The sequence below is a fragment of the Borostomias antarcticus genome, assembly GCF_949987555.1.
Source record: "Borostomias antarcticus genome assembly, chromosome: 32".
Classification (NCBI taxonomy): Eukaryota; Metazoa; Chordata; class Actinopteri; order Stomiiformes; family Stomiidae; genus Borostomias; species Borostomias antarcticus.
The window spans coordinates 3,401,809-3,414,478 of NC_140265.1; the positions used below are offsets into that span (position 1 = coordinate 3,401,809).

General features: G+C 43.9%; 1 protein-coding gene across 14 annotated transcripts; it reads left to right on the forward strand.

Annotated features, from left to right (window-relative positions):
• The first annotated feature begins 1,827 nt into the window (after positions 1 to 1,827).
• LOC311327459 (uncharacterized protein) lies at positions 1,828 to 10,086 on the forward strand. Of its 14 annotated transcripts, none has more exons than XR_014631128.1 (15): positions 1,828 to 1,866; positions 3,667 to 3,841; positions 4,038 to 4,123; positions 4,257 to 4,715; positions 5,180 to 5,279; positions 5,813 to 5,955; positions 6,064 to 6,207; positions 6,332 to 6,487; positions 6,866 to 7,022; positions 7,789 to 7,955; positions 8,071 to 8,204; positions 8,646 to 8,774; positions 8,973 to 9,089; positions 9,260 to 9,298; positions 9,589 to 10,086. XR_014631128.1 is itself a non-coding variant. In XM_084460505.1 (15 exons), the coding sequence occupies exons 11-15, from the start codon at positions 8,124 to 8,126 to the stop codon at positions 10,031 to 10,033; spliced, it is 450 nt and encodes a 149-aa protein (XP_084316631.1). In that variant the 5' UTR covers positions 1,828 to 1,866; positions 3,667 to 3,841; positions 4,038 to 4,123; positions 4,257 to 4,715; positions 5,180 to 5,279; positions 5,813 to 5,955; positions 6,064 to 6,207; positions 6,332 to 6,487; positions 6,866 to 7,022; positions 7,789 to 7,955; positions 8,071 to 8,123; the 3' UTR covers positions 10,034 to 10,086. The 14 variants fall into 14 exon arrangements, 8 of the variants coding, with proteins under 8 accessions (XP_084316631.1, XP_084316625.1, XP_084316624.1 ...); XR_014631129.1 differs by having other exon boundaries at positions 8,973 to 9,038; positions 9,586 to 10,086; XR_014631130.1 differs by having other exon boundaries at positions 8,973 to 9,038.
• The last annotated feature ends 2,584 nt before the right edge of the window (positions 10,087 to 12,670 follow it).

Below are 12,670 nucleotides of genomic sequence, written 5' to 3' on the forward strand. Positions count from 1 at the left end.
AGAACAACAACAGCATCAACAACAAATAAAAATGAAATTAAACAACACTGGTAAATCCAGTGATCACATCGCCCATCACATCAGCTGAAATTAAAAATGGAACCGTCGGGAGGACAGGCTCCCCCAACAGCCCACACCACAAGTCCTTAGACACGGTTAAGGTAGTGTCATCGGTGGTGAGCAGCGTTAAAGTGGCCCCCTCTTCAATGAGGCCTTCGAGGCTCAGGATCTGCCCCTTTTCTGCTGCTGGCTCCTACAGGAGAAGTCAAACACAGGGTTCAGATTAGAGACATCCCGAAAATTATGCAGTTTAATTTCAAGCACGTTCATATTTCTTTTGTGTGTCAAGGACAAAGTAGCTTAAACAAATATACTGAGCCGATTTATCAAACTAGTGAACTTAGAGCAGGTGTGCCCATAAGTGTACAGTTAATTTAGGACTAACATGTGCTTTAAGATAATGTACCTTGCACTGTGTAAACGCGGTGCTTTGCACAGTGTACCCCCCGCTGCTGCTGGCCCCCTTCAAATGGGTGAGGCGTACCACCTCACCCAGGACCAGGGGGAGGAGGATGGCCTCCCTCCACATGCAGACTGTTGCTTTGTTACCGTTCTGAAAATAGGAAAATAAAAATAATTCAGCGCATTAAGATGGGTTTCCACAACATGGATTGTGCTTATAACTAAAGTCAGCTTTTAGGGGTGAAAACATAATATTTACCTTCTCCAAGGTGACCTTCCTCATTGGGGTCGGCCCCTGGCTTGTGGAGATGTTGTTGACTGTGGCTATCTACAACACATACAGTAGTAAGAAAATAAATAAAGCATTAAGATGAGGCCTATAATGTTAATTAACCAATGGCTAACTCACAGGCCTGTATTCAGATATAGATTTTATTTAAACATGGATAAAAAAGCCCAAGACCTAGCAAGCCAGGACACATAACTTGAATGTGAACTAACCTCTACCACCCGCCCCTCCAGGGAGATGAGCCGCCCCACCACCCTCTCCGCAATCTCAACTGTTGGAGAGGGTGGATCTACAAGCAGGGCGGCCTCCTCCGCCACCCTCTCAGGAACGGGGACCGCCGCGGTCGTGAAAATCTGAGTGTCCCTCTGGATCATTATGATGAGCTTCTCCCCGCTCCCACTTTTGACTGTGTATTTCCTTAGCAGGTACGTTTTTCCAGTCTGAGAAGCAAGGAATACAAATTAAGAGGGGTAAGAGCAAACTACAATAGTTAACCATAATTAATATTAGCAAATACAACATTGTGACATGAATGTTTTGAGTTAAATATTGATTCATTTTATTCTTTTAATAATAATAAGCATTTGAATAAGGATTCTGGGGGCCTATATGATGCCAATAATTAACATGAGCACTGTCACATATAGAGGTATGATTATGAAAACCTGTAACTTGTCGATTTGGTCTTCCAGCAGTGTGACCATTGCGACACTGCTGGAGTCCGCCACTGCACAAATTTTGTTGGTCTTCTTGACCTCCGCTGTACAGCCCCCCCTTTCATTGAAGGCCCAGCGGAGGACCTTGGGCCTTATCGCCTCGGCCACAACCGTCACCTTGACGGTTGGCGGGCGGCTAAAAGGTCCCACTTTGTAGGATTTAAGACCTTGCAAATCCATTCTGAAAAATAAAATTGAAAAAATGATAGTTACTGTAGCTTTGTAACTAAACTCGCTTCAGCCAACCAGGATGGAACAACTAGCAAGCCAATCAAAACCTAGTCTCGCAGTCTCCAGTCTGGCTCGCGAGACTAGCTGGTCTATAAATGCATGGTGTCAGGCACGTCACTTCCTTCTTCAACAACTTTTCAGCTCTCAACGCGGACCGTCCACGCATGGGTACGTTCGCCAATTCTAAGTGTGTTAATTTAGACAATCTAATGTGACGTTATTAATCGTGTGTTGCTTTGTTTAACATGCAGTTAACAGTGGTATAATTGGCATGGTGAACTATGCTAAGTTATGATTTCAAGCATTTTAGCAATAATTGCCTTATATTTGCGTTTACGTTTTGTAAGTGGAGTTTCCCAAATAGTTTCAGCGCCGTAAAAATAGCGCGCGTATCTATATGGCCGCCGAGATTGTGAGGCGGTCGATGGGACACCGTAAGAATAGTGGACAAGTGTTACTGTGCTTACATGTTTGCTATTTATTCAACTTTAGTTGAGCAAACCCCTGTTTAATGGTGCGTTCGTTTGTGGTCGGAGGTGGCAAAATACCTACCTCCGACCTGTGTGCATTCGAGCTATATACCATTATATCACAGTTACCTAGTTATATCTATATACCATTATATCACAGTTACCTAGTTATATCTAGTGCATTCGAGCAACTGGGGGCTGAGAAACATATCCGAATTTGCGACGAGGAAGTGCGAGTTCATGCGGTGTTTTATTTAATCATTCCTAGTAGCAAGTCGCAATTTGCCACCTCCCAGTTATAAACGAACGCATCATAAGCTATAGATGGAGACCATTCGTATGTGTATCGTCTGTGGGACTGATGTGCTATGCCCGGGAAATATGAAATGTCTCGAGCATTTAATGTCTCGAGCGAGCTCTAGCTCTGAGCTGGTTAGTCAGTCAATGTTTCTCAACTCGCTGTTAAAGCGAATCATATGGTACTTGTGAAATACATAACATTTAATTTACTTAGGTTTTGTAATCAAATTACAATTATAATATGATAAATTATAGCTAGCTAACAAAGATGAGTACTGACGAGTACTGTACCAATCATTCGTATGTCTATAGGACTGATGTGCTTTGCCCGGGAAATATGAAATCTCTCGAGCCTGTTATGTCTCCTTAAACGTTAGTTATATTCATCAATATTTGCTAGAAATAACCTTAAGATGGATTTTAACCATGTACTTAATGCTGTAACTCTAATGTGGATAATGTAACACTAATCTAGCTAACGTTGTCTCACTCAACATCAGTTTGTTGGCGAGCTCTAGCTATGTTGGCGTCTGTGAGCTAGCTAGTCAGTCAATGTTAAGAAAATTAATTGTTAAAGTGATTCATATGGCACTTGTGAAATACATAACTTTATAATTTACTCAAGTTTTGTTGGTCAAATTCCAATTATTATAAATTATAGCTAGCTAACAAAGAGTGGTAACTCTCTGCTATAACCCAAGTAACTTACTTTCTCCAGGAGGTTCTTCAGACTGACTCAATCCCTTAAAACATTATTTTATTAATGTCTGTCCAAGGTGATTGGATGGTTTCCCTGTGTTGTCACATTTTCATTGGTAGGTGATTGGACGATTCAATTCAGTCTGTTGCTAGTCAGCTCACACAATAACTCAGCTCATCAAATGACTCATCAAATGACTCTTTTGATTCGGATTTGGCTCATGACTCTTTCTGAATCCTTGTGTAATGCAAGTCCATTACATCTCACTTGGTAGGTTCATATAGGCTCACATTGAAGAGGGGGAATGTGTGTAGAGGGGAGAGGGCCAGAGAGGAAATCTTGTATGTCTGTGTGTCAGTCTGTCATCGATATACAGGCTACAGCAGGGGGCTGACGGTGTGGAAGATGCTTTGCTGAATTAAGGGAAAGTCGCAAAACCCAGCGTGTAATAACTCTTGACTTGAGTGTCACCTTTAACCTTTTGTGTGCCCACTGTAGCACCGGCAAGCTCACCAGGACCCTATGGTCGTCGGCCATCAACCACACGTTTAAACGGGTTTTGGCGGCAGGGCCGACCTCCCCACGAGACCTACTCATGCTGTAGAAATGCTGCCTTAGACCTGGGTCAGTCATTCACCTGGAGTGCTGGCTTCGCCACTACCAACCCAACCAGGTATGCCATGTCTCTATTAGAACTACAGTTAGTTACTCAGCCCTGCCACAAATTGCTAAATGTTTCCATGTGTCATGTCTGTGCTGGGACCCCCATGCTGGCACCTTTAGTACCTTGCATCATATTCAGTATTATAAGTAGTCCAGTGTTGTGATTTGTGTGGTATGTCCAATCGCACATTGTGGATGGCTCCCAGCTTCACGCTGACCCTGCCATTGTGATGGAGGGAATTCTGGGGTTCCTGGGGGTCACTCCCAGCTTCAACTACACCCATGCTCTCACGTGAGTTCACACACCGCCAACCTCTCACAGCATAAACATTACACACACACACACACTCTCTCTCACCAGTATGTTGCTCTGACTTGTCACATTGGTGTGTAATGTCTGACTGTCAAATTATTTTTATTTCCAGAATGCCAATAGGGGTGATCTCCCTGTGGAGTTACGCCATCGCCCTGGGTGACATGGTTCACTTGGTGTATCTTAAGGGGGGCAGTGGACCATATACTTGCACTGCAGTGCTGAGCACCATGTTCAACAAACGTGGGGTAAATTCTTATGGTAAATGAGTGGTAGGCTGGGCTATCTCACTGGACGGACGGGTGGTGGTTAGTTCACGTCCCAAGTTATAGTTATGTGGCGCTTCTAACGCTGATCCACAGACATACATGCACAAACGCTTGACTGTCTTCCTGTTGGAGCACACGGCCATAGAGGGTCAGGCTCTGAATGTGGTTAGTGATGGATGAGGAAGGGCGAAGTCTAACCATCCTTACGCAGGACGACAACGTGTTTTCAGTGGCCAGAGGCGGTGACTACAATGTGTTTTCGGTGGCCAGAGACGGTGACGCCATCAATATCGACTCAGAAGGCAAGAACACCAGCATGTCGCCACCTGACGCCCACCTCAGCTTCAGTTAACATGATCTTACCAGCATTATAGTGTATAGTCTAACCCATTTCAAAGCCACAGTGTATTGATCGTTTGGCTCAGCACCTGACGCCCACCTCAGCTTCAGTTAACATGATCTTACCAGCATTATAGTGTATAGTCTAACCCATTTCAAAGCCACAGTGTATTGATCGTTTTGCTCAGCATTAAGGTCACTCTTGTAGGCACTGGTTCACAAATGACAAGTGTTTGTGATCATACTTGATTTGTAGTACTCACACTAATTATTGTCATCCGACAGGCCACCAGAATCCGTATTCAAATGATTAATATTATTCAAAGAAAAACGGAATCAATATTTTACTCTTAACAGAGCTGGTTAATATTTGTTAACTATTGTAGTTGGCGCTACTCCCTCTTCATTTGTATTCCTTGCTTCTCAGAGTGGAAAAGCATACCTGTTGCGGAACTACGCGGTGAAGCTAGGCGAACAGCCCGTCAATGATAGACACCCTGGTGTTCATTCCAGTGTTTGAGGTGGAGGTGAGTGATGGTCAAGGTCAGCTTTATTTATAAAGCACGTTTAAAATCAACAGAAGTTGCACCAAAGTGCTGTACAATATATAAAATAAACAAAAAACAAAGGCAAGATGATGAGGCTAAAATCACGTGCGGTAACAATGCTGGCTCAAACGGCAGTCAAGATATCATTCTTGGTACTGATGGCATCTTTTAGTTCAGTAGTAGTTAAATAGCTTGTATGAAGATGAATACCTGGCTAATACACCTTTGCACACTCTACCCAGCGTGTGTTAATGTCTGCTGGTCCTAATCCCAATCAATGTGACTCAGTAAAGTGATTTTACCACACCGTAGCTTCTCTCCCAGCACCACTGATTCCTGTGTTGGAGTTTATTAACTAGTAGCTGTGATGCTCTGCTCTTCTGCATGCTTACACTCCAACTCACTTGACGGACTGCCCCTCATCGTGATGTTGAGTCCTAAAGACTGGTGTTTTGTGTATTCATGTTTGATAAGTGTATCCACCCAGAGTATGTTCTAACTTGTCTGCACAGGCTGTCGGACTGTTTGGATGGTGAAGCAGACACGGTGATGCAGCGAGCTTGGGGAGACTGAGATGAAGCAGACAACATCCGCCTTGAGGCGCTCAGCTCTGCCCACCAGCTGGACCAGCTCAGAGTCCATTAACCGCACAGAGGTAACACCACACACGCACAGGCACACACAGGTAACACGATCACACGCACACATGCACACGTCTTCTGAGCTATGGTGTTGACTAACAGCTGTGTTCCCCCTGGGACAGATGGAGAGGCTGAAGGCAGAACGACCGTCTGAAGCTGGAGAGTCAGGGCTGCAGCCAGTCCCAGTCCCGGGCCGCTATCTCTTCCTCACCTCTGCACCACACACACCTCTGGCCCTGGGCTGAGTTTCCCAGAGGCACTAAGCGGTAAGAAGAACGCCGTAGCTTACGATGAACGTAGCGCTTGGATGCCTCTGGGGAAACTCAGCCCTGGACTGTCCCAGCACAGCGTTAACCTCACCTGTATCTATCTATCTATATCTATCTACAGAGATCAGCTGAACGTACCTTTGGGGGGAACATACCTTGAGGACATCTACATCAACCATTTAAGATACAAGACCAAGGCCAACAGGATCTTGAAAGACCCCAGCCACCCAGGCAATGGACTATCTAGAACATCTAGTGTATATAGAATATCTAGTAGGTATGTAACATAACCACATGCCCCCCCCCCCCCAGGATTATTTATTATAGCAATAGCATGTACACAACTCACCCATCAAGCAACAGCGCTGACACGTGCGTTATGAGCTATGTGACAAAACCAAATTGGAATCAATGATTTGGTTACGAGTGTCTGAGTGCTAGTTGGGCTGTGCCATGCCGTTTGTTGATTCAGAGCGTAGCAAATAGCTATGTGATGATAATGCCTCCGATTGCTTTTAGCTGAACTACATGTTATATCAGATCAATAATACTGGTGTGATTACTTGCTCAGGTGCTTACCCTTTCCTCTACACCTGAGTCGGCTCAGTTATAACATACAGTGTGCATATTCTTCCCATATCTGTTTCTCCTACAGCAGAACCAGAGACCATCTGAATTGTAATTGGGAACAATGTGATGCCATTTTGAAGTCAGTGCAGCCCTTGAGCAGCTGGACTCTTCAGAAGCAGCACCTGTCTGTGTACGATATTGTATCGACCAAAAAGGCCTGTGAACAACTCTTAAAATAACAGGTAGGCAATCTAATCCCTTGGCTCCACTGCATCCGTCAGTGTCAACCATCAACCATCAGATGCTAAGGAAATGAATCAATTGTAATTAATGACAGCAGCTCCACTAAGACAAGATAATGTGTTTTTGTGTCTGAGAAGGTGATTGGCTGCAACCTTTCTTCCCTCGACACCCTGCATGACTCTGCCTGACCTTGTCTGTTCCTTCACCAGACACGCGCCTTCTAACCCCTTGGCTCCACTGCGTCCGTCAGCGTCAACTGTCAGCGTCCATCAAAAATCAAGAAATGAACCTAGTAGATTCTCTTAATGTCGGACGCAGGCATCAAACGCAACGGCTGCAGTGGAGCCACTGTTATTAATTACAATAGATTATTTTCCTTAGCGTCTGATAGTTGATGCTAAAGGACCCAGTGGAGCCAAACCGTCCGAGTAAGTCATGAGCATCTCATCTGCATGTATAGCAGTCTCCAGAACGCTCTGAAAGAATGCATACTGACACCCTCTATATCACTTAGTAGTAATAATTTTATATACTCGCACTACATCCTTAAGCGTTTGCGTTTAGAGCACATGCTCAAGTCACCGTCTCCCTAGTGTTCTCTCTTCACCTCGCTCTCTTCTCTCTTAGTGACTGACTAGCTCTCACTTGCAATTTTTCATAGATCTTCTCCTCCACTCTCCCTCGCTTCCCATGCCTCTTACTCTGCGGTTTCATTTTGGGAGCGTATTCCTCCTTACACATCCTGTATGTATTTGTCTTCCACAGATGCAGAGCTCCTTCTTATTCAGCAAGAATAAGTATCCCAATTCTGCCTCCTCCAACTCCAACATTGAGGAGAATACTGACTCCTCCCTGCCCTCCTCCCTCAAACTCTCCCACAACAGATCCACTCCCTCCAGCCACATGCTAAGGAGCACACACTCCAACTCACTGTATGGACTGCCCCTCATCATGATGTTTTTGAGTTCTGATGACCTGTATTGGTTCATTCATGTTTGATAGTGTATCTGCCTGATGAGTTGGAACTGTGCGTGTCTGTCTGCACAGGCTGTCGGACTGACGAAGCGGAGACAGTGATACAGCGAGCTCAGGAGAAGAAGATGAAGCTGACAACATCCGCCTTGAGGCGCTCAGCTCTGCCAACCAGCTGGACCAGCTCAGAGTCCATGAACCGCATGCAGGTAACGCCACGCACACACTCACACGCACTCTTAACTACATTAGTCATTTAGCTGACACTTTTATCCAAAGTGACTTACTATAATCACATTTAACATAGGAAAGGTCAGTGTACTACTAATTGCCAGAACTCACAAGTGCATCTCATTTTTTAATACAAGAGACTTGGAGCATAATCTAGTGCTGAAAGCAAAGTGAAGAATAGCAAACTAAAAATGCAGTAGGTGCTTAAGAGGGAGGATCCTGGCTGTTGTGCCAGTGAGAGGGAGAGAGAGAGTGTGTGTGTGTGTGTGGACGAGGACAGCAAATGGGGAGAGGTGAGACAGACCTTGAGGTCGAACATGTGACTCTCAGCCTCCTTCTGTAACTCGAGTCTGTCCTATAGCTCAGAGTTTAGAAGAGGAGAGAGGACTACTGCCTGAACTAACGGTTTGCTCTGTCAGGCCTCTGCCTATGAGAGTCACTTCATTGCCGACAAGAGCTGCCAGCTGCCAGACAGATCCTTCCACTAACTAAGGCTATGAAGAAGTGTACATTCCTGCCCTCAAACCCAAGTCTTCGCTGAAGATGAGGTGTGTCTAAAAAGCCAGAGATGTTTGTGGAATGTCCCTGCCCTCTCATGCCTCTTATGACTGTTTCATTAGGTGCTTTTCTCTCTCCCAGCACCACTCATCCCTGTGTTGGAGTTTATATAAATGTTAGCTATGATAACACCTCTCCTCCCCCGTCTGAATAATTGTACCTCTGTTCTTCTCTCTCCCACTTCTCAGGTGAGTGTGAGCGCCTCCATCGAGAGTGCTGACGAGACATTCCATAAGCTCCTGTACCTGAAGCAGGTGTGTCAACCAGGGAGGAACACATCCAGATCACCATCACAGCCTGCTACTGTGCGAGTATCCCACACACCACCACACAACTGTGTGTTTCTAATGCATCTTGAATGCCTGGATTAGCCTCTTTATTTATCACTCTCTGGCATCTATGGGAGAGAGAGAACTCCTCTCTCTGTTTGACTTTCTCCTTCTCTCTCTCATGCTCTGTCCCTGGGCTTGACCAGCTGACATCACATGATTCACGACCTGAACAATCGCCTAAGGTGAGTCACCCCGACGTCAAGGCATTTTATCTAATCAGGTACTGAAGGTGTAAGCAATCTGATTATAGGTGCCACTTGCAAACTCCTTAAGGCCCACTATTACTCCACCCTCTAAATCTGCAATAATCTGTCTGATGGACCTTACTGTGGCCTCCCATCCTAAACATAATTATTGTAGTGGGGACTGCAACATCCTACCCTCCCTAGCACAGTAAGTGGCATCACCCACTAGCTCACCTGTTGAAAAAAATAAACAAACTCTCTGTGAGTCTTTGTCTTTCTGGTAGCAGACATGGAGTAGAGATGGAGTGAGCAGCAGAGAACCAGTCCCCTGTATTTACCGTACGATGGGAGCCCAGACATTGGTACCACCTCCTCTGGCTGTGCTGAAGAATAACCGGATGGCCCTGGACTTAAAATACAGTACACACACACACCTCCTTTCTTACACCATGCCCTGTAGCCCCATTTATCACTATACACCTGTACACGGTTTTTGTCAGTATATCCCTGTAAATGAATTACCAAGCACTGGAATCATGTCTCACAGTCACAGCTGCCTGTAAACAGTCTACTATGAATCACAGATTGTACTTCTCGTGTAATTGTGAGTTCTGTCCCAGCTAACAGCCTCTTCACAGGGTCTTCTGTGTTTCAGGACCACTACAGCACCAGTCTGGGCAGGTCTGCGGGCACACCGGCTGTACAGTGCTGGAAAGAGACAACCTTCTATAGCATCACCTTTTAAACATACTTAATGGATGAAATAAAATGTTTTATTTGCGCTACGTCAGTGGTTTTATTTCATGTCATGTCAAACTGTCTTATCTGTGCGTAATGTTATATAACATAGCCCAGGAGTTTCATTCAAGTTGACTGCAGATTCCTGCTCTACAACATCAGGATGCCCCCCTTTCTCCCTGAAGAAACGCTGCAGGTGATCATCCAGGCTCCTGTCGTCTCCCGCCTGAACTACTACTACTCCCTCCTTGCTGGGGCCCCGGTGTCGGCCATCAGACCCCTGGAGCTTGTCCAGAAAGCTGATGCTTGTCCCACACAACTTCACTTCATTCCCTACACTGGCTCCCTGTAGCAGCTCACATCCAGTTTAAGCCTCTTGTGTGTTTGTACTCCGAATAACTTGAGTGACAATGTGAATATGTTTGTGGAGCTTCAGAGCTCATACACTGTAGTTGGGAATGATTGAAAAGTCACACATTGATTTGACCTATTTTAAGACCTATTGGTCTGTTAAATTGATTTCTTGTGTCATTATTGAATTGTATGATCCTTGATGCTTTGGCAATATTGTTCACCTGACATTCATGTCAATAAAGCATATTAAATTAATTAGAACTGTTCATGAATAAAAACAAATACCAATGTATTCATATATGTACTTATGTATATATCGTTATATATCCAAATGCATTCATTATATGTAAAGCAAATATGAAATTAGTTTTCATGCATCAATAATCAGACTTGTGTTTTTTTTGCCCTCGCGCAAGCTCAAGGTACACGCTAGGTAGACGGGTTCATTCGTCACATTCCGGTGTCATGGTGAGTTGATGTTGGCTAACGCTAGCTAGCGAGTTACACTCGAAATGTTCAACTAATAACGTCAAATAGGCGTATTTTTTTATTGAAATTAATTAGAAAAGTCGAATATTTTATATTGTCTGATTATTGACAAGTGACAAATTGGCTTGCTAGCTATTTTAAACAAGGGACGTTTGGTAACGTTAGCTAGCTAACGCTAACTGCCGCTAACTGCTCAACGTCCGTTGGTTTTCAAAACGAGACGGATACTGCTTTCTATAAGATAAATTAGCTATTATGCCGTTTGATTATCAAATTAGAACATTTACCCTGTGAGATTGAAGCATACATTCGCTATTTAGGGCATTATGAGCTAATTGCAGTCTATTCTATAAACAACATGTCAAGAGACCGTCACTGATTGCTTAGTATTGAGCTAACGTTAGCGGCAGCTGTTTGGCGTGCAGGTTAGTTCTAACTAGCCTAACGTTAATAAGACGGTCGCAGCTTGTTTATGGAATAGTCTACAGACTGCAGATATAACCTAATATCATAAATGGCGAATGTACCATTCAATTCCGAAGGTTTAATGTAGGTAAGTTTCAAAGGATGGTCTTAAAGTGTACAGGCCTATCAGAATAATGCTCACGTACGTAGGACGTGAATGCAATTGGTCCCATTTAAAGGTGATGTGTGTCTCAATGCTCTTGTTTTATATTTCATAGATTTGACTTCCTGAAAGGTGTTTCGAAGCGAAGAGGTGAGAACATAAACCTTTTGCTTTCTGTTGCCATAATCCTAACTATTTAATGTTGGGAGATTATATTTCACTCTAATACTCTGTGGCTGTCTCAGCCCTGCTGGTCCAGGGCTTTTAGATGCTGCATGTTTGCAATTTTGTTTTCATACAGCCAAATTTAGCCATTAAAATACATTAGAGCTGAACTTTGAAGTTGATTTTATCTTCCCATAGTACCACAATGAACATAAATGGCTAGCGCCCCCTCATGGACAGCATAAAACACTATTACCACTATTAGCATTTCAGTGTATTGTACTAGTTGCGCTAACCTGTGCACTTTGTTGTTGCCTCTTTTCTCTTTATCCCCATGTTTGACAGTGACTCTGGTAAGTTAACCATTGTGGAAGATATATTTTGATTATACAGTTGTGGGTAAGGCCTGTAGAGTGATGAGGTGATATCGTCATTTTGGAAATGCAATTTTCTATATGACTTGAGTCATATGAGTGTTTTAACTTTTAACTGCAGTGTGGGAGTCTCTATTAACCACAATGACATCAGACCTCACCACTCTATGTAATGTCTTGTAATTGGTGTCGGTAGCTTGGTCAGTCATGGTACAACCATATAAGGTCATGTACATATAGGATAGGTTATGGTTTAGCTAATTAATAGCTTAAGGAGTATTGAGAGAACTGTTTGTTTTATTCACCATGTTCATATATGGGATTTGGAACAAAATCTCTACTAGCGGTTCTCATTACTTGTTTTGCATTGTAAAGATCAAGAGATGGAGGGGACTTAAATATTGAGACACTCACACTCACTACAGAAACACTCTAACATTCACTATTGAAACACACTCACCACTGAAACAATCACCCATACTGAGACACTCAGACATACTACTGAAACACATACTCTGACAGTCAGACATAGTACTAAAACCAATCACAATCGTGTAGGGCGGAGCTAAGCCCTGTATGCAACAACGTTTGCCAGCACACTGGAGACAATAGACAATATTGTTGAAATGGGAATATTCTTCCATAAGCGGTGGGCAAACATGCAGGAATGTCCCTGTTAGA